The 22,135-nt window shown below is 45.7% G+C and overlaps 1 protein-coding gene across 3 annotated transcripts in view; it reads right to left on the bottom strand.

Annotated features, from left to right (window-relative positions):
* Window positions 1-22,135, bottom strand: part of ITGB1 (integrin subunit beta 1) — a 229,203-nt gene that overhangs the window by 100,847 nt on the left and 106,221 nt on the right. For all 3 annotated transcript variants that reach the window (XM_029588582.1, XM_029588585.1, XM_029588584.1), the window contains 3 exons: window positions 17,554-17,776; window positions 8,905-9,075; window positions 4,725-4,963 (listed from right to left, as the gene is read on the bottom strand). In XM_029588582.1, coding sequence (XP_029444442.1) covers window positions 4,725-4,963; window positions 8,905-9,075; window positions 17,554-17,695 — 552 coding nt within the window. In that variant the 5' untranslated portion in view covers window positions 17,696-17,776. The remainder of the gene's footprint in view (window positions 1-4,724; window positions 4,964-8,904; window positions 9,076-17,553; window positions 17,777-22,135) is intronic.

Below are 22,135 nucleotides of genomic sequence, written 5' to 3'. Positions count from 1 at the left end.
GTCGGTAGTTCGCTGTTAAAGCAGAAAAGGCTGGCAAATGCAGCCAAGCAAAGGCTGAAGTCTGGAGGTCAAGTTCCTGCCACACTAGACAACACTGTCCTACCATCTGCTAGAAATAAATACTGGCTTTTTTTTTTTTTTACTGGAGCTGCACCATGGAAACTACCATGCTGTGGGTAGTTTTCTTGAGGTGGTTTGACCTGGACCAGATGGTGAGGGGGGAGCTGTTTTGGATCTTCTTAGTAGAGCATAGGGACTGGTGCGGTGGGTTACAGTGATTTAGCCATTTGGCAATATTGATGACGCAAATTTGGACTACAAGCTCTTTTCGAAAAAGCTAGGGATGACAGTTTAAAAAAAACAAAAAAACCCAAATGTTTTGAAACAGTAATTTTTTTAAACTGAATGTTTTAATATTTGTTTTTGATGATTTGTTAATATTTATGTTCATAAACTGCTTAGCATGATTTTACTATTATAAGCAACATACAAGAAGTTTTAACAAATACTACCAGTGATGTCACAAAAAGGTGTCGCTAGCAGTGGAAGAAAACCCACATCTGGGCTGATGTAGCAGGATAAAAAGGAAAGACTGTCTTGCATCCTGAACAGCTGCTTACATTTCATCTCAGAAAAACCAAAATCTCCTTGGTTTCATCAGCTATGAATAAAGATCCTTTAGATATTTGGAAAAAATTGGCAGAAAGTTAAATTTGATTTGCCCAAATTTCTTTGGAAATATTCTAGATCTTCTAAGTAAGCCATAAAATATAAGAAAAAGAATTATCTGACTAAACAGAATGAATGTGCTTTAAACAAATCTCGGCAGTTATAAACTACTGTCAAAACTCTACAATTTTCAAAGCACAGCTCTTGCAGTGGCAGCAGAGAGATGTGATAGCTTTGTGGAATTTTTACTAGTAAAAATTACCATTATACAAGCTACCATTAAGTGCAGCTTGAGGAGTTATTTGTTTAAATCTGCTTCTGTAGCTCTATAGGAAGGTACCCTCACTGAATTAACCTGGGAATCCTGGTATTTTTGCAGTACCAAGGAACTGGAAAATTTTATGGCTGCAATACACCTCAACTGGACTATTAGACCCTCGTTCAACTACGCTGCTTAAATCCCCAAAACTGGGTGACAGTAGGGCCATCACCTCATTAGACAAAGACATCTTTCCCTCAGAGATTAGACAGCAATCCATGTTTCTGAAGAATTCAAATGCAAACCCTGTGGATTATAACTATAGAATGTAGCAAATGTCTCATTTTTAGGTAAACTGAAACGAGTTATGGTTCACGTTTGATTTTTTGGAAGAAGGGTATTTGATCCATTCCAATTGTGTTTAAGGAAAGGTACCGGTTCTGAAATCATACCTACAACTCTCTTGGATGAGGATCTAAGGGTCAAGCGTAACAGGGGAAATGACAAACTGCTGGTATTGTCAGAGCTCTGTTGCTTGCTTTCGACATGCTTGATCATGCAATTCTTCTGTTTTGTGTATCAGTGGGGTTGGAAGGGAAAGTGATCACATGGTTTGTGTCTCTGAATAATAGGCACCACTGTGTTCAAAGTTAACTGTATCTAAGTTTTCTCCTGTTTTGGGGTCCCTGGGGTTGCATTTTTCCATCTCTTTAATTTGTATTTGCTCCCTTTAAGAAAATGTATACCAAAGGCCAAACCTATTTGCTATTTGCAGATGAACTAATTATATCTCCCTCTGAGGGCAGATTGTAGCACCACCTTGAAGACACTTGGGGATTGTTTTAACAGCAGTGAATTGTTGGCTGACATCAAAGCTTAATACTTCAAAATCTGAAGCAATGTCACAATCCCTTGAACAGTTTCCAAAAGGAATCGATATGAATCAAGGTATGGTATCTAGGTGTCAAAACTGATAAGATAGTTTAAGTCAATATGCAAAACTTGTTTTGTGCATATTTGGTTAAACAAGCAAGACCATTTTTGACAAAATGTCACTTACTTTAATTTTTCTCATTAGGGTTATTGTAGCATTCTCTGTCTTCCAAAAAAGTACATTCATGGTCTTTAGCTGACCCAGAACACAGTCACTCATGTTGTCTAGGCACCCAGTTTGGAGAAAGGATATCATTTGTTTTGAAACTACATTGGCTCCTGGTTTCTCAACTAATTTCTTTCAACATTTTATACTTTTAAGTCAATTCATAAGGGAGCAGGTAATTTAACAAGCCACTTGACTTTATAGTGTCCTGATCCACTAGCAACCTCTCAAAGTACTCTGTTTCTTCTGTAAAGAAAGCTCAGTTTGTATACACGTTTGTGCCTTTTGTTGTATTGGTCCAGGCTCTGGATTAGTCTTCCATCAGACATTAGGGATACCAAAGACTGTTTCGTAAACCTCTGAAGACTTAATATTGCATTTAAGGGTGTTTGAGCAGATTTTTTCCCTGCAAATCCAGTGTATTTTACAGGGGTTTGTTTGCAATAACTTTTTAACTGTTAATTGCTTGTTTTAACTATTATATTTTTATGTATAAGTTGCATTAATTTTGCTTACAATGGCTTGCAAAAGTATTTGACTTCAAACAGATTGTTCCAGACAGTATGTTTATTACAAACTAATATGCTCTTAAAATAAATTTTCAAAGTCACAATTCATTTCTCTGCATTTTTTATAAAATAAGCTGCAAAATGCTGCTTGCATAAGTATTCAACCCCTTCAGACTAGTACTTGGTAAAACCACCTTTTGCTGCAATAACAGCTTTAAGTGTGTTGGGGTAAGTTTCTACCAGCTTTTCACACTGTTTGGGAGTGATTTTTGCCCATTCTTCCTGGCAGATTTACTCCTGGTTGTTCAAGTTGGTTGGATAAGAACATAAGAAATTGCCATGCTGGGTCAGACCAAGGGGCCATCAAGCCCAGCATCCTGTTTCCAACAGAGACCAAACCAGGCCACAAGAACCTATCTTTAATTTCCTTAGAATGACACTTATGGGGTTGCAGTTTTCAAATAGTGCCACAGATTCTCGATTGGATTGCGATCTGTACCTTTGACTTGGCCATTGTAGAGCATTTACCTTCTTCTGGTTATGCCACTTCTGTGTTGCTTTGTCCTTGTGCTCAAGATCTTTGTCCTGCTGAAAAGTGATCTTTCTCCCAAGTTTTAATTTGTTTAGCAGACTGAAGCAGGTTGTCTTGCAGTATCTCCTGTATGTTGCACTATCCATCTGTCCTTCAATTTTAATAAGATGCTCAGTCCCCACTGAGGAAAAGCATTCCTAACACATGATGCTTTTGGGATGGTGTTTGCTAAGGAATGTGCAATGTTAGGTTTGTGCCACACACAGCTTTTTGAATTTTGGCCAAAATGCTCTATTTTTGTCTCATCAGACCATAAAACCTTAGCCCACATTTTAACTGGGTCATTGATGCTTTCTGACAAACTCCAAATGTGCTTTGATGTGGTTTTTCTTAATAATGGCTTCTTTCGAGCCACCCTGCCATGCAGGTCAGTTGTATGCGGAGCTCTTGATATGGTTGACTGGTGTATCTCCATGCCAGTCTCAGTCACTGAACTCTGTAGATCCTTCAAAGTGATTGTTGGCTCTCTGTGGCTTCCCTCACAAGTCTCCTCCTTGCTCAGATACTGAGTTTGAGGGATGGCCCTGTCTAGGCAATGTCTGGGAGGTATGGTGCAGCTTCCATTTCCTCACAATTGATCCAACAGTGCTCACTGAGATATCCAAGCACTTGGATATTATTTGGCAGCCTTTTCTTACCTTGTGCATCTCTATAACTATCTTTAATTTCCTTAGAATGCTCTTTGGTCTTCATTTTCACAGCTTTCCTTCAGGTTCACAGTCTGACCAATGGTACTGGAATTAGAAGGTCTTTAATCCAGAAAAGCCAAATTGTCTTTATTTTAATGCTTCACAGGTAGAGGCCAATTGTAAGGGCAATATTCTTCATCTGTGTAAACTTGGAGCTTCCACAGCACAGGGGCTGAATACTTATGCAAGCAGCATTTTTTAGTTTTTATTTTATTTTACAAAAAAATGCAGTAAAATAATGAATTGTGACTTTGAAAATGTAATTGAAAAAGCATACTGGTCCGCAATAAACATACTGTCTAGAACAATCTGTGTAAGGGTAATTTGTAATCCACACAAATCTGCTGACTTAAGGGGTCAAATACTTTTGCAAGCCACTGTATATGTATTTGTTATAAAATATATTGTTCCTTAAGGCACATTTGTAAAAAGCAGATAATAAATTTAATTAAATAAAAATGTTGACTATTACAGAGTACACTAAGCAATTAAATCTGAGAATTATCTTGCTCTTCCACAGACAGCTATCTTCGCCTATAGCAACAGTGATGGAAGGTTTTGTTTGTTAGATAATTTTGGTTGGAAGTTAACACTGAGCTCAATTAATTCCTGAGACAATAGTATTTCAGGGTTTTTGAAAGTTCTTCTACTTAGCTGCTCCTGACAAAAGCCTATGTAAGGGTACTCATGTACTGATCCACAGACTTCAAGCTGGCATTACAACTAATTCAAATACAGATGAAGTGCAGACTCAGAATTAGATTCTTTAAAAACTAAAAATATCAGCATCAGAAAAAAGTGAAAACAAAAAAAAGGAAGCAACAGAGCAAAGAGAGAGAAACTAATATTCTGAAGAACCTAGCTAACACTGGCCCTCTATATTACCTAACACATTAAGATTACTTACCCCACAAACTGCAACTTGCATTATAGCATCAAATCCACCCTCAGGAGAATCCAAATTGCCAGAAATGTGCTGTTTACTGACCAGATCATTAAATAAATTCCCATTGTCTGTAAGATTGAGCACATTTTTGTAGCTAAAAGGGCTTGTGCAGTTTTGGTCACCAGTACACGGATTTCTGAGTTTAGCTGGAGTGGTACTAATATAAGGCATGACGGTCTTCTCTACAAAAGAACCAAAGCCTATACAAATGGAAAAACAATACTGTGAAATTACAAACGTTTGTACAGATTAAAAACATTTACTTAAATGCATTCACATATGCCCACTGTTAGGGTGCACACAAGGGAAATGGGCTTATTTTGTGTACAAATTAAAGCAAATAAAACACCGTAGCACAAATTACCTGGGCAATTCAAGCAGCAGCATAAAAAATGCCAGGTTTTTTGCTCTCATAAGCATGCACTGATGAAATCTAAATTTTACACAGAAAAACTGTCAATCAGAACTTTCATAATTTTTGGCAAGTATTTTTGTTAGCCGCCTTCTACAGTGCAGCAGCAAAGATCTGAAAAGTGATGTAAAAGCTCCCTCTCTATAAATAGTTTAAAACTAAACAAATGTCAAGTCACTACAGTGTAGCACACCATGGCTTTAAAGTATTCAGTTACCTGCAAAAACCTGCAAATGCAAACCACTGCTAAAAGGACATACCATATATACTCGTGTATAAGTCAAGAAATTTAGGTCTTAAAATGAATCTTAAAAAAACAGGGTCACCTTATCCACGGGTCAATGATAGAATAATTATTTGGGGGGGGGGGGGGGGGAGAGAAGAAACTGATGACTATCCCCAGTCCTTCCCTCCTTTCCTCATGACTGTCCTGCTCGATCACCCCTTCCCTTCCTCCTCTTCCCGATACCTTAACACGCGAGCTGCTAACAGGACGGCCACAGGAGGGCATGGGCTGCAGCAGTAGGAATGACAGGAGAAGTTGATCTAGCTGCTGTGGTCATCACAGAGGACCAGGCGAAGTGCGATTAGCTGTTCGAGGCAGCCATGAGGGTCCCATGCCCCGCGGCTGCAGAGAAAGTGCCAGCCAGTCTGTGCTTCCCGGGTCACGGTGAAGAGCTGTGTGCTGGGAGAGGAGGTGGAGCTAACACCCATGATCGCGGCTGAACCTGGAACTTAAACATAACTCACTCAATGCAAGGGGGCTTGATTGGCACGCTTAGAACCATGTGGTTCAAAGCACCACACTGCGACCCCCGTAGGAGAGGAGGGAGGACGCATCTGAATAGCCGCAACTCCCGTCGTCGTCCTCCTAGCAGCAAGTGAGTTAAGTTATCGGGAGGGGTGAATGAGCGGAGATAGTCATAGGGAAGGGAGGGAAGGACTGGGAATAGTTGTGAGAATTATGGGACCGGAGGGAGAAGACACTAGCACTGACCCATGGATAGCCACAGGGGAGGGAGGAAAGGAGTGAACCACTGGAGATAGTCATAGCCCTCTAGGTTTACCCTTGACTTATGCATGGGTCACAGCAATTTTCTTACTTTTGTGGTCAAAAAATGCCCTCGACTTATCCACGAGATCGACAGACTAGTATATATAGTATTAAGATTGTATACAGAAATAGAATTTTGAAAGGAGCTCACTATGATCCAAGGGTGGGCAAAATTTTTTATTTTATTTTTTTTAAATATAAACAGGCCACATTACAGGCACTTATTGGAGCCGGAGGCAGGGTACCCTCTTACATCTCTGTCAGCAGGGGGGGAGAGAGGGAATGATTACAGTGTCAAGTGTACTCCAGTGAGGACCAAAGCAGAAACCATACCAATAAAACATAATTCATAACAATTAAATAAAACACCAAATAGTTAAAACCTCATATACAACTGTTCCAAAATTCCATAAAATATTTGAAAACTGCCATCGAATAATACCTAATAATTAAGAGTAGTAAGGATTTTTAAAAATTCCCCGCTATCCATATCTCGGAACGTTTGATTTCCTGATGCCCAGAGGGTCATGGATCAGTGAACTGGAGGGGTTGTTGCACACACATGTGCTCTCACACACAGCCCCCCCCAGGCAGGCACCCATTCATTCTCATGCACAGACCCCCCCCCCCCCCGAGTCAAGCACACATTCATTCTCACACCTACCCACCCATGGCAGCCTCTAAGCCTCTAGCTCTTCCTCTGGCAGTCACCGCTATCATGTGCCTGTTGGGGGATGAGCCGATCCATTGTTCCAGAAGCCCACTCTACTGCTGCTCCTCTCTTCAGGCCTTGCTTTAATAAAAATTCCCAAGTGTAGTACTTACTCCATGCATTGCGAGATCAGCAAAGAGAAAGTGCTGCCCTTATAAGCTTTTAATATCGTGGGGCCTGCACAGACGACAAGAGTTCAATTCGCTCCGTGATGCTGATGTGTGGCTTCATTTCATCAGCTGCCAGTGGAATGGGGTTTATCAGCAGCTGCAAACCTCTCTCTCTTTTTTTGGCCGCTGGTGTGATGGGGTCTACCAGCAGATGCATGGGCCTCTCTACGTCAACTATCAGCACACAGCTGATTCCAGCGGGGCGATGCTCTTCCTCTTCCTGCCCCGCTGCTCCTTTTAATTGGTGGATACCAGAGCCGCACTTTCCCTACGCTGCCTCTGAGGGGACGTCACCACCGGCCGCAGACACCTAGGTCAAAGTCATCAACAAAGGCTCACTATATCAAGCCATTGTGAACATGGGGTGATCTTGATTTGGTGTTGATCCATAAGGAATAATAATAGATAAAAACACATTGGGAACAGTCCAACCATGAGGTTTCAACAAGGAGATAGCGTGGCACCTGCATTAACATCTAGATTATAGTGTTTTTGCAATGCATTTGAATCTTGAGGTTCAAAGAAAATTTGCTGATACACATAAGATGTCAAAGTAAGTGTTAATTGACTTACACTTTCGTCAATTTAATTTGATTCGTAATGAATTTGTTTATAAAATCAGAGCATTTATTGCCCCTGATTAGAGCTATACACCATTTTGTGAGGGTCATGATAACGTATTGAGGTTAGCTATCCAGCAGATCTTGTGTGTGCTTTTGAGAACACAGGTCCAAATTGTTATATCCAGAAAGGCATGATTTATTTGATTTATTTTTGAAGAACTGAGTGGCTTTCATATAATTTTTAAATTTGTTCTTGTTTCAGTGACAGAGCCTACTGAAACTTGAGAACGTGTTGGGCGACAATTCAGGAACAGTGGGAGAGAAAACTTCAGAGATCTGAATGATGAGACCCCGGGACAGTATTCTAATTGGAGATAAGTGGGCTTTTTAATACTGAAATTTTCAGGAAATTAATAAAATTTGTAAGATAAAGGACAGAGAGATCAATAAGGCAGAACTGGCAAATGAATGAAATTTCAATGCTTACTGCTGATACTGCTTGAGGCCCATTGTGTGGCAAGAGGCAGTGGATGGATTTTCAACCAGCACCTTAGAATAATTTCTGATGTAGTGTTCTTAAATGATATTTTATATAAATAAATGTTGATTTTGCACATTTTTGTTGAGTGAAAAGTTTTTGCCTCCTCTTTTGTTATAAGGATAATAGTGAAGGTTTCCGATTACTGTATTTTTCACTCCTTAAGATGCACTTTTTCACCCAAAAGAGGGGGGAAATGTCTGTGCATCTTATGGAGCGAATATAAAAAAAAACACAAACCTAAAAATCTAACAAACCCCCCCCCCCACTCTCCTGACCCCCCTCAAGACCTGCCAAAAGTCCCTGGAGGTCCAGCGGGGGAGGGGGGGGCCAGGAGGGATCCAGGATTTTTTTTTTTTTTTTTTTGGCTAAAATAGCCTTTTACCTCACCTTTTAACCATACCAGTAATCATTTTGCCTTCCTTCTACCTTTCTTAATGTGTGGAAGGAAGACAAAAAGCCCAGATAGAAGTAAAAGGTCAAAATAATCTTAGTCCAATACAAAGGTATGATCTATCTTAAAACATTTCTGACTAGCCTTTGAGAGCTACACTCCTCATATCAGGTCAAAGTGAAAGGTTTTACCCACAATTGATTTGTTGAACTATATTTCTACATAGCCAAGTGGACTAGCATAACAACTGCGGTATTTTGTTCTTTTAAACCTGTAAAGTGGTTTTAAAAGCTCTTACCAATCCTAAAATCTGAAGTGATTTTCTTCATTTCTTTCATAAGATCAGTACCAAGGCGCTTCACATTTTCCAAATCATCTTTCATGGAATAAGAGAGATCCATAAGATAATAAAGATCTATTGGGTAGTCTTCTGCTCTCTTAAATGTTAATGGAAATGTCTGTGGTTCCCCTGAATGAAGATTTAAAAAATTGTATTTAAACAAAAATGCAAAATAGTAAGCAAGTATATTATACCTGCATGTCATCACCATCAAATTAAGTTTGTCTATCAAAGTTCAACTACAGCTGTATGGAGACAATGTGGGGTGCAACATATTAGTGAGTAGTAGATTAAAATAAGTAGCACATATCTTTCTGCCAATTTCAATCAAAGTTTGCTTTAGAAGCATATATTATTCCTCCCCACCAAAGAAGATTGGGTTTGACTAGAGGAGTTATTTTACATCATAAAAAATGAACTGGTGCTAAGGATGGTAAATATTCAGCTAGTTCTCTCACCCTAGAATCACTATTAATGACGGTCCATCAAAGTCTTATTTAAAGCATTTTACAATGAACCTTATCCTGACTTTATAGCCAGTGAAACAGGCCCAACAGTGGAATGTATGCATGCCTACTATTGAATTAGCAGAAGACATATTGCACGTTATCACAGACCAGAGATTCTTTGAATCAGAGTAGAAGCAGGTCAATGGTGTAAGCATAAAATTCTAAGAAAACCAAATAAAGCAGGTGAATTTCTATAAAAACACTGGTTAAAAGGTGGCACAGACAGCAATAGAGGGCTCCATCTGCACACAAACTGGAGGAAAATGGAGAAATTACTTACATGATAATCTCCTTTTCCTTAGTGTAGACAGATGGACTCAGGACCAATGGATATAGTGTGCTCCTGATAGCAGTTGGAGACTGATCAGATTTCAATCTGACATCAGCCCTAGTACATATACCCCTGCGAGACGCCATGCTCTTCAGTATTCTCTTCGAAAAGCAATTGTGGATATATGTGTGACTGAATAACTTGATTAACTTGAACTGGTTGATGTGGTTATAGCTGGAGTTCGCCCGTGCACTCAACCGAAAAACACAGACACCCGCTTGGCATGGGTGCCATAATTAGAGGAAAGCTTGGCTTACCCAATTTTGTCTTGCTCTCGGGGATTGTCCCGAGGTTTTCGTGACTGTCGGCAGCCGTGGGCAGGATGCTGAGTCCATCTGTCTATACTAAGGAAAACAAAATTATCAGGTAAGTAATTTCTCCATTTCCTAACGTGTAGCAGATGGACTCAGGACCAATGGGATGTACAAAAGCTACTCCCGAACTGGGTGGGAGGCTGCCCGTGGCCCACTTAGTACTGCCCTTGCGAATACTGTGTCCTCCCGAGCCTGAACATCCAGGCGATAGAACCTAGAGAAGGTATGAATGGAGGACCATGTCGCCCGCCGCCTGACAGATCTCGGCGGGTGACAGCATCTTGATTTCCACCCAAGACACTGCCTGGGCTCTAGTGGAATGGGCCTTGACTTGTAGAAGTGGAGGCTTGCCTGCCTCTATGTAGGCCACCTTGATAACTTTTGATCCAGCGGGCTAGGGTTGCCCGTGAGGCTGCTTCCCCTTGTTTCTTCCCGCTGTGATGGACGAAGAGGTGGTTCGTCTTTCGTACGGATTCCGACTTTTCCAGGTATCGGATAAGGAATCTGCCGACGTTAAGATGGTGAAGGCAGTGAGATTCCTCTGAGTCCTTATGCTCGTCTGGCGAAGGTAGCGAGATGGTTTGGTTTAGAAGGAAGTGAGAAACCACTTTTAGTAGAAAGGAGGGGACCGTACGTAGCTGTATGGATCCCGGAGTGAACCTGAGGAACAGTTCGACAGGACAGTGCTTGGAGCTCGGAGATGCGACTGGCCAAACAGACTGCCACTAGAAATGCAGTCTTCAAGGTTAGTAGTCGGAGGGACAGGCCATGGGTGGGTCTGAAGGAGGCTCCTGCTAGAAGTCAAAGACTAGATTGAGATTCCATAAGGGTACCGGCCACTTTAGGGGTGGTCGGATCTGTTTGACCCCTTTCAGGAAGTGGGAAACGTCTGGGTGAGAGGCTAGGCTGCCACCCTCCACCTTGGTTCTGTAGCAGGCCAACGCTGCCACCTGTACTTTGATGGAGTTGAGGGACAACCCCTTTTGTAGGCCGTTCTGCAGGAATTCCAGAATCATGGGGATTTTGACTGTCCGTGGGAGGATGTCGCGGTCTTCACACCGGGCTTTGAATATTCTCCATATTCGTATGTAGGTTAGAGATGTGGAAAATTTGTGTGCTCGGAGCAGTGTGTCAATCACCGCCCCCGAGTATCTGCTCTACTTCAGGCATGTCCTCTCAATGGCCAGACCATAAGGGAGAACAGAGTTGAGTCTTTGTGGAGGATCGGGCCTTGTCGGAGCAGATCCCTGTGTGGAGGTAGAGGGAAAGGGCTCCCTGTCAGTAGTCTTCGCATGTCTGCGTACCACGGCCTTCTTGGCCAGTCCGGGGCCACTAGAAGTACTGGTCCCCTGTGGTGTTCTATCCTGCTATACGCCTTCCCTCCTGCGGCCATGGAGGGAAGGCGTATAGCAGGACTTCCTGTGGCCAGACCTGGACGAGGGCATCGATCCCTTGGGATTGTGAGTCCCGTCTGCGACTGAAGAATTTGGGAACTTGGGCGTTGGACCGGGTTGCCAGGAGGTCCATGACTGGTGCTCCCCAGAGGTTTACTATCAACTGAAAGGCTGTGGCCGACAGCCTCCATTCCCCTGGGTCTAGACTTTCCCTGCTGAGGTAGTCCGCAGTGATGTCTTTTCCCACGATGTGGGCGGCTGATATCTCTTGTAGGTTTGATTCCATCCACTCCATTAGGGCTTCTATTTCCAGGGACACCTGTTGGCTTCTGGTTCCTCCCTGTCAGTTGATGTAGGCCACTGTTGTGGCATTGTCTGACATGACTGACCGATTCGCCCCGGAGTCTGTGACTGAACCTCAGGCAGGCTAGCCTGACTGCCCGTGCTTCCAGTCGGTTGATGTTCCATCCAGACTCTTCCTTGTCCCATTGCCCCTGGGCAGTCAGTTCTTGGCAGTGGGCTCCCCACCCTCGTAGACTCGCATCCGTGGTGAGCAGGATCCAGGTCGGCGGGGATAGCCTTACTCCCTTGCTCAGGTGGTCTTCTTGTAGCCACCATTGTAGCTGGGTTCGAACTTCCTCCGGGAGCTGTAGTCGAACGTAGTAGTTCTGGGACATCAGATTCCATCGTGACTGCAGGGAACGCTTTAGGGGCCACATGTGCGCTCTTGCCCATGGGACCACTTCCAATGTGGATGACATGAGGCCGAGGACTTGGAGGTAGTCCCACACCTTGGGGTGAACACTGATTAACAGGTTTCGCAACTAGTTCATCAGCTTTGTTCTCCTTGTAGGAGTCAGAATAACCTTGTCTTGTCTGGTGTCAAACCTGACTCCCAGGTATCCAGAGATTGGGAGGGCTGCAGACAGCTCTTGTTTGTGTTGACCACCCACCCGAGGTTCTCCAGTAGAGTTTTGACTGTTAGTTGCCTGATAGCTTTCCCCTGGGGATTGTGCTCTGATCAGCCAATCGTCCAGATATGGGTATACGAGGATTCCTTCTTTCCTCAGTGCCGTGCCACTACAACCATGATTTTGGTGAACGTTCGAGGAGCTGTGGCTAGCCCGAAGGGTAGTGACCGGAACTGGTAGTGGAGGTCCAGGATCGTGAAGTGTAGAAAATGCTGATGCTCGTGGTGGACCGGGATGTGCAGGTAGGCTTCCGACAGATCCAGGGATGTGAGGAATTCTCCTGGCTGTATTGCTCTTATGACAGAGCGTAGGGTTTCCATGGGGAAGAGAGGGACCTTCAGAAGACGGTTGACTGACTTGAGGTCCAGGATGGGTTGGAACGTACCCTCTTTCTTGGGAACGATAAAATAGATAGAATAGTGCCCAGTATTTTGTTGTTGCATGGGCACCGCTATGGCCTTTAAGGCGAGCAATTTGGTCAGCGTAGTTTCCAATGCCCTTTTGGAGAGGTCGTGACAGGGAGATTTCACAAATTTGTCCGGAAGAATGTTGTGGAAGTCCAGATAATATCCCTCAAATGATGGTTAGGACCCACTTGTCCGAAGTTATCTCGACCCATCTTTGGTAGAATAGGGCAAGCCTGCCCCCTATGGCTTCTTCCTGTGGATGGGCCGGCTGATTTTCATTGTGGGGTGCGGCTAGGACCTGGGCCAGAGCCAGCTCCCCTTCTGCTGTGTTTGTTCCGAAAGGACTGGCCCCTGCCTGGGGGGCGAAGTGCTTGATATGTATTTTTGTATGGTTTGAAGCACTGTGATCCCCTGCCCTTAGATGTTCGGGGGGATGGGCGCTGGCTTGTTCTTGTCCTCCGGTAGCCGCGGTACTGGGGATTCACCCCATTTATCGGCTAACTTTTCCAGTTCAGTTCCAAACAGGAGGGTTCCCTTAAAGGGCATTCTCGTGAGTCTCATCTTGGAAGTCACGTCGGCTGACCAGCTTCGAAGCCAGAGATGCCTTCTGGCTGCCATCACGGATGAGATGCCTCTGGCTGCAGTGCGCACCAGGTCGGAAGTCGCATCCGTGAGGAATGATACTCCTGGTTCTAGTGCTTCGACGGGTGTGGTGGCGTTCCTGATCTTTGATAAACAGGCGCGTGTCACCACGGCACAGCAGGCCGCGATCTGTAGCGACATAGCTGATACGAATGACTGAGGATGGATTCCAGACGTCTTTCCTGAGCATCCTTGAGTGCCGCTCCTCCCTTGACTGGGATGGTAGTGCCCTTAGTGACCGCGCAATCCATTGCATCCACTTTTGGGAATGCCAGGAGATCTTTTGCCGCGGGGTCCCGGGGATTCGCGGCTGACAGGGTCTGCCCCCCCTTTGTACGTGGGCCTCTGGAGAGTCCCATTCCAGGTCAATCAGCTGTTGGACAGCTTTCAAAGGGAAATGGCGGGAGGCCTGATGGAGTCCCTCGAGGAGGGGATTAGTCTTCAGTTCCCCTGTAGCACTTGTGCCTGGATAGCGAGCTCTTTCAAGCTGTCTGCCACGAGGTCTGAAAGCTCATCTTTGGTGAAGAACCGCCTCATGGTTCAGTAGGGTTCCGTTCCTGGAGGGATTTCTCCTTCCTCCAGGGAGTCTTGACCCTCATCCGAGGTGTCTGTGTCCCCAAAGCTGGGGCTTTTGGGCGGGCGAGGCACTTCTCTGGGTTTAGAGGGTCCTGGGACGTTAGGATCCTCTGGGGGAGGCTGTGGCTGTGTCATCGTAGGCACCGGTTGCATGTGGACGAAGGTATGTAGGCCTTTGAAGAATTCTACCCAGGAGAAAGATGCTGGGTCTAAATTGAGAGGCAGTGCGTCCTTGGGAAGCCCCGTTTGAAGGAGGCACCCACTGGGAGTAGTGAGGTCCTGTGTACTGTCTGTGGAACCGGATCCCCGTATTGGCTGGGGAGGACCTTGGACAGGATCACCCAGGGCCTCCTCGCACTGTATACACAAGGCCATGGCCTCTTCGTGCTGTGCCGCTCTAATGTGGCATGCTGGGCAGAGGCCCTGGGCCTTGAGCTTCTTGTCCAGTGGTGCCATGGTTAGTGCGCCGAAAGAAACTCCTGTTTGTGAAGTTATGCGTGTAGGTCGGATGCACGCGCAGAGAGATGCATGCGCCGCTGTGCGCACAGGGTTTTACTTATGCGCCCGGCACAATGGAGCGCATGGCTGTGCGCCCGGTGTCCTTGCGCACGTCGCTGAAGTTATGTGCGCACAAGTGATTTTGTGTGCACAGCTCGCCTCTGTGCGCACAGAACGAATCGGACAAGGCGGCAATCAAATGGAAAAGGTGACAGCGACCACGCGGGCAATATGGCGATCACCTCGGAGGGGCTCCACGTGGGAGGGCCCTCGTATCGAACCGGGGTCTAGCCCTGAAAGGGCTGATCAACCTGGTAGCACTCATGCAGACTGGCTACCTGTGCGGCTATTCGAGCTTCGGAGACCAGAAACTTAAGAAGTTTTCTACCTTACCTTGTCTCAGCGTTTCCCGGTCTCGTTCCGGGCGGTCTCCGGCTGCGGGGGGAGAGGGAAAAATACCTTCACCACCGCACACGAATATGCACCCGCTGCGCCTCAGCCACACCAGATGTCTGGAGCTAAGTCCACGCCAGGAAGCGGTTGCCAGACCGAGGCCTACCTCTGAGGGATCGCAGAAATAACTTCAGGAATCTCAACTGGGGGAGGGACCAATAGGTATCACCGCAGGAGAGCGGGGTTCGTCTGTAGAGGTAAGATTTCTTCTTCGTTTTGGATTTCTTTTGGTTAGAATACTCTAATGCTATGCAAGCGTGTATAGAGTCCCGAACTGCTATGGAGACCGAAAATACTGGAGAGCATGGCATCTTGCAGGGGTATATGTACTAGGGCTGATGTCAGATTGAAATCTTATCCGTCTCCAATTGCTATCAGGAACACACTATAGCCATTGGTCCTGAGGCAATCTGCTACATACTAGGAAAAAAAAAAGTTATTTATATACAAATTCTAATAAAACTAAAGAATTCAGCTGAAAAGGGAAATAGTGAAAAATAAACCTATCTTCAAATTTTATTACATTCCTGAGAAGCAGCAGGATTAGTAAAATAGGAATCTGAAAATCTAAAAGATCAATGCTGTTATCCTAGGGAGTCAATATTCAAAAGATTTTCTCAGCAAAATCCTAGTTTTAGTTAAGTAAATCTTACCCATTCAAAATTCTTCCCCCCCTTTACCCAGGTGCATTTGTGTGGATAAAATCAGCAACTGCAGAAATTTAGTTGGGTAAAAAAAATGGGCAAGGCTAGGGCAAGGGCATCCCAAGGCAAGTTTTTACAATTTAGCCGGATAGCGTAACGTTCAGCATTATCTGACTTAATCTGCATAGTCAACTCCGTATACTGAATCTACCTGCACAACATGTGTGTTGTGCAGGTAGAGTTCTTACTTGTAACAGGTGCTTTCAGAGGACAGCAGGATGTTAGAGTAGCAGCCTAGTGGTTAGAGCACCGTCGTCCTTTGTGACCTTGGGCAAGTCACTTTGCCCTCCCGTTGCCTCAGGTGCAAACTTAGGGGCCGATGCAATAAATATGCCAGAAAGCGGGCGCTGAACTAGTCAGCGCCCGCTTTCTTAACGCGCCCCCAGGTGCACCCCTTGGGGGCGCCACGCAATATTTAAATTAGGGGGTCGTGCAAGCAAGGAGGCGCTGGGGTCGCTTGCGCGTCCCCAGCGCCTCCTTGCCGACGAGAACCTGATCGGCATCGGCGGTCCACCGGTTAGGAAAACCGATGCAGAGTTTATTGGCGTCTGTTTTCCTAAATGCCGCACAGTCAGGGGGGGTTCAGGAAAAAGGACGCCTGTCAGTTGAGCGTCTGTTTCCTGCATCTGACTGCCAGTGTTTTGGGTTGTTTTTTTTTAAACTTTATTACATTTTGTTTTTCCTCCTACTTAATATCAGAATGTATCCAACTGCGGGTTATACAGCGCGCTCAGTTGTATTGGAAGGACACCTAAAAAAAGGATGACCAGATGCTCTAGCAGGGGCGCCAAGAGAGACGGCGCAAGCTACGGCACCGGCATGGGGACCGGTGCCGATTCGATACCTCACAGGGCTCTGAGCACCGCCATCTGAACCCCGAGTCCAACTCCTCCTGAAAGCCCGGAAGTTAGGATGGAAAGAGGGAGGAGGCGGAGTCACCAGTTCCTCTTTGAAGCCCCAGGGAGACTCGGTGCCTGGCACCATTATCAGTGGGGAACCCTTGGGACTCCTGGGTCTAATGGAGGATGTCGCCTCTTCCCCACGGGGGTCGCTTTTGTGTCAGCACGCTGGCCGCCAATGCTGCACTAGTCTCGGGGCCGTGCATAGATGGCAACCGGTCACAGTGTTTGCAACAGTGCTCGGCCCTGTCTTTTCCCCTTGCCGAGGAGGCTGAAGATCCAGACTCCGAGTGCAATGACACAGGAGACAGCCTCTCAGGCTCCTCTCTCAAGGACAGCGTGTCAAACAAAAAAATTGGGGAAAAACCTAAATGACAAGAAATTTGTCCCAAAATGACAATTTTTTTTTAATCTACACACTCCTATTGAGCAACAGCAACACCTAGTGGCTGGTCTAAGAGTGCACTTGTGCCATGATCCAAAAGTACAAACATCTGTATTATGACTGCATTACGTAGAAAGAGGTTAAAAAAAGATCATCTCCAAATGAAGGCTTATGACATTGTAGCAGACAACCAGAAACTAACAGCAGTAAGAGGAAGTTATTCCACAGGACAAAAGTACATTCCTTTTACTGAAGAGTAAGTGTACTTTGATAAAAAAAAATATTGAGACCTAGGAATAAAGTCAAGAAGTGGAGCAACAGAGAAAAACAAGCAAGCTAATATTTTCTAAAATACAGGTACTGATGGTTTTAACATTTCATGTTCAATATATATATATATCACTTTGAAACAGTATGAAATCCATCAATCCGGGAATTAGGGGGAAGGGGATTTGAACACATATATATAGATCATTTTAAAAAAGCCTTCGCAAGTAATGCAAAAAAATGAAACATTTCCATACCTGATCGCAACTGCAATACTAACTGCTGAGGCTTTATCTGCGTAATATCTTCTGGCTTGAGTTTCTGTAGATTCCCCTTGTTGCGATTTGTTACATCTTTATCTTTGCTCCTTGTTTGATTACCTCTGGGATTTTCTGTCATAGTTATGGGGCAGCCTTTACTTAACAATGTTGCCAAATCATCACATCGGGCAGAAGTCGTCTCACCTTCTTGTAAGAAATCCTAAAAAGAGTAGAACATGAGAAATTAGAATATATTTGGCATCCGGGTTTGTTTTATTGCTAACAAAATAAGACTAATCTTAATTTGATATTTCTATAACCCTCCAAAAATTGTGAATTTCTACATATCATTCTTTGCTACTAAACTTCCAATTTTTACTTTAGACAGAAATAAGTGATTGAATTAGTTCTAGTTTGAAACATTCAAACTAGTGTTGCTGTCAAGTTTCAAAATATGAACTACCCATTTCACCCACAAACATTTTTTAAATCTACTATCCTGCTTGTCCTAGGAGAAAGCGGAGCTGCTTACCTGTAACAGGTGTTCTAGGACAACAGGATGTTAGTCCTCAAACATGGGCGACATCAGATGGAGCCCGGCACAGAAAACTTGTGTTAGTTTCTAGAACTTTGACTGGCACACTGAGCATGCCCAGCATGTCACTATCCACACGTCCTTGCGGGGTCCCCCTTCAGTCTCGTAACATAACATTACGAAAAAATTAATTAATAAATTGAGAAACCCAACTCTTCGGGGTGGTGGATAGGTTTCTTGAGGACTAACATCCTGCTGTCCTAGGAAAACACCTGTTACAGGTAAGCAACTCCGCTTTCTCCTAGGACAAGCAGGATGGTAGTCCTCACACCTGGATGAATACCAAGCTACAGGCTGGTCCCAAACTCTAGTAAAATCACAGACATTGAACCTGGTGCCAACAGGAACAACAAGTACAGTGCTGTGGAAAACAGAGGGAGACAGTCTGACCCAAAACATGGGCCCTATGAGGAAGAGTTGGGTTTTTTTTTTCCTCTCACAGACAGGCCAATACAGTAAAGCGCGGCCACAGTTGCACGGTTTTTAACCCGGTTTGGACGCACGTTTTGAGCACGTAAGACGGACGAGCGATTCAGTATCTGCTTTTACGCGTCCTCATCGCTTGCCGAAAAAGACGCGTATCCATTTCCACCCGCCGCATGTATTTATGTTATGTTAATGATCAGATTAGCTATTCCCCCGATACAGTAACGCACGCCCAAATTATTGCGTTTTTAACCAGCTTATTTACCGCATCTTTAACCTCTATATTTACCGCCTACCCTGACTCTGGCATTAGTGTGGTGTTCAGTCAGCTTCAGACCGGACAGCATCATGGACAACATGCATATGTTGACTCTGGCGATCTTTTTCATTTGGTTGAGAAGCAGAATGAGAAATGCTCGGCAAGCGAATTCTACAAGGCAGATTGGAGAGGCCAACAGGGGAGCCCAGCAGCAAGGAGAACCCAGCCAACCGAAGAACCCAGCAGCAAGACTGGAGGAGGTATGTGTTCAACTATACCATCCACCTCTGGGTGTCTCTGAGGCTCCGGACATGGACGCCTCTACGGACGCCGGAGAGATGGGAGCCATGCCAGGCCTTCCTCCGGCGTCTACTAGGCATCCTGAGGCTCTGGGGGGGGGGAGGGGGGGCGCCCGCGGACGCCTATACAGACACCTTCCTCCTGCGTCTCTTGCTCAAGGCAGCGGCCATGGATGTTGAAAGGCAGCGTTCCCGTCTCTTTCCGGGCATCCATGCTCGGAGGCCCCGACCTTCACAGATGCCCGGACGTCCTTGCATGTCCATAAGCGCCAGGACGTGGAAGGTTGGGGGTCACCTCTGATCAAGGACATCCGGATGCTCAGGGCAGCAGCCTCTGTGTCCATGCGGGGTCTGTAGAAAAGAACCATTCATTTACCTGCTGAAATTACATTTGAAATGACAGGTATGGCGCCAGCGCCCCCTGGATACTGTATAGGCGCTATATACCGCTCTATACATTAAAATGGATTGCGAACACCTACCGCTTCATAGGTGCGCTTTGGACGCTCGTTTGCCGCCGCTTGGATTTGCATCTAATTTGAATACTGAATCGAGCGGCTTGTGAAACAAAACGTACGTGCGCCCGGCACTGCCGTACTTTTTTTTTAAGCGTCCGTACTGTATCGGCCTATTAAAGAGGTTCCACGGGACAGCCTAACCAAAGCTGCTGTCACTATGGCCATCTCTATCCAAACAGTAATGGGCGGCGAATGTGTGGCGTGAACTGCACGTCACAGCCCTGCAGATCTTGGGCACGGGGACAGACTAAGTGAGCTATCGATATTGTAATGGACCTGTCGGAATGAGCCTTGATGTGGCCTCCAAGCTGAAGGCCCACCTGCGCACATCAGAAGGAAATACAATCGCTAGTCAGTTGGACAATGTGGGCTTGGTGACCGCAACTCCCAATCTATTCTTATCGAATGAAACAAAGCTGTGTGGACTGTGGCCTGCTGTCCACTCAAGGTAGAAAGCCAAGGCCGTTTTGCAGTCAAAACTGTGCAGAGCTCTTTCGCCCTCGTGAGAATGCGGCCTGGGAAAAGAGGTAGGCAGGACAATGGACTAGATGAGATTAAAATCAGTCACCACCTTAAGCAGAAACTTAGGGTGAACCACCCTATCATGAAAGAATTTCATTTAAGGCGGTTATGTCACCAATGCCTGAAGATCACTGACCCTGCGCACCAAAGTAACTGCAACCAAGTAGATAACCTTCCATGCCAGGTACTTCAGATCACAGGAGTGCTGCAGCTCAAAAGGATCTCGCATGAGACAAGCCAGTACCACATTGAGATCCCAGGACACAACAGGAGGCTGCAGGGGAGGCTTCAGCTGACGCAGATCCCCGCATGAACTGGCTCACCACAGATTGCATAGAGATAGGCAAACCATCAACTAAGTGGTGATAGGCCCAGACAGCAATGAGATGTACTCTGACCAAGTTGGTCTTCAGACCAGTGTTAGAAAGATATAACAACTAGTCCAGCACTTTCGAAGTTGGACAAGAGAATGGATCCAAGCCATGACACACTAGACAGAAAGCTTCCTCCACTTCAGAGTATACTACTTCCTGGTGGAAGGTTTTCGAGAAGCTACCAGGACCCAAGACATGTTATCAGAAAGGCCATGGGGCCGTAGAATTCACTTTTCAACATCCAGGCAGTCAGAGACAGCACCCGGAGGTTGGGATGGCACAGCCTGCCCCGGTCCTGCATGACCAGGTTTGGGGAGGTCCCCAAACCAATTGTTTCCCTGACCAAGAGATCCTGAAGGATCAGGAACCAAATCTGTCTCGGCTACTGGGGAAAGATGAGAATCATAGGGCCCCCCATCTTGGTGGCGCTTCAGGAGAGTTTTCAACACCAGCGGAAATGGAGGATATGCATACAGAAGGCCCCTGCCCCAAAGGCGGGCAAAGGCATCTAAAGCTGGCCTTCAGGACTCTCTGAGCAAGGAGCAAAAGGTGCTCACCTTGTTGTTGCAAGGGGAGGCGAAGAGTTCCACCTCCGGAATCCCCCATAGGTGGAAAATGCGATCTGCCACAGGCTGATCCAGGGACCACTTGTGGGGGTGGAATGCTTGACTCAGCCAATCCGCCACTACATTCTCTGATCCAGCCAAGTATATAGCCCGGAACAGGATTCCTTGGGACTGAGCCCAGGCCCAAATTTGGACAGCCTCCTGACAGAGGAGCAGCGATCTGGTACCTCCCTGTTTTCTAAATGTACCACATCGCAACCTGATTGCTGGTCTGGATCAGGATCACTCGATTGGATAGGCGATCCTGAAACGCCCAGAGTGCATACCTGATGGCTCAAAGCTCCAAGAAGTTTATCTGGTATGGAACCTCCCAAGCAGAACAGCAGCCCTGTGTGCAGAGACTATACACATATGCACCCCAGCCCACAGTGGAAGCATCCATAGTGAGCACAATCTGGTCGGGGAGGGGGGGGGGACAGAAAGGGAACCCCTGCTCCAGGTTAGGCAGACTCTCCCACCATGACAAGGAGGTCTGGAGAGATGTCCTGATTCTTACCTGCAAGCCGAGATCCTGGGAGGCTTGCCACCAATGCGACCGCAGGGTCCACTGATTGCTCCACATGTGTAAGCAAGCAAAGGGGGGTAACAGACAGATGCGGCCATGTGGCTCAGTAAATGAAGCAGTAATCGGGCCAAAACCCTTCGTCTGCAGCAGCCCACACTTGCCAGAGACACTAGAGCAAGCGCTTGGTCGCAACTAAGAAAGGCCCGAACTTGGGTAATATCTAGGTGGGCTCATATAGAGTCCAACTAATTTGATGGGGTGAGATTTGATTTTGGGTAGTTGATGACAAACCCAGAGTATTTCCAGCACCTGAATGGTTAGGCATAGGGAGAGAAGCACCCCTTCGTGTGTGGCACTCTTGATTAACCAGTCATCTAAGTAGGGGAAGACGTGCACCCTCAGGCAGCAGAGGTGTGCACCCACTACTGCCAGGCACTTGGCGAAAACCTCTGGGA

The sequence above is a fragment of the Rhinatrema bivittatum genome, chromosome 2 (genome assembly GCF_901001135.1).
Source record: "Rhinatrema bivittatum chromosome 2, aRhiBiv1.1, whole genome shotgun sequence".
Classification (NCBI taxonomy): Eukaryota; Metazoa; Chordata; class Amphibia; order Gymnophiona; family Rhinatrematidae; genus Rhinatrema; species Rhinatrema bivittatum.
Note: the sequence above shows the minus strand (reverse complement) of the source record. Positions and strands in the feature narration are given on the sequence as shown.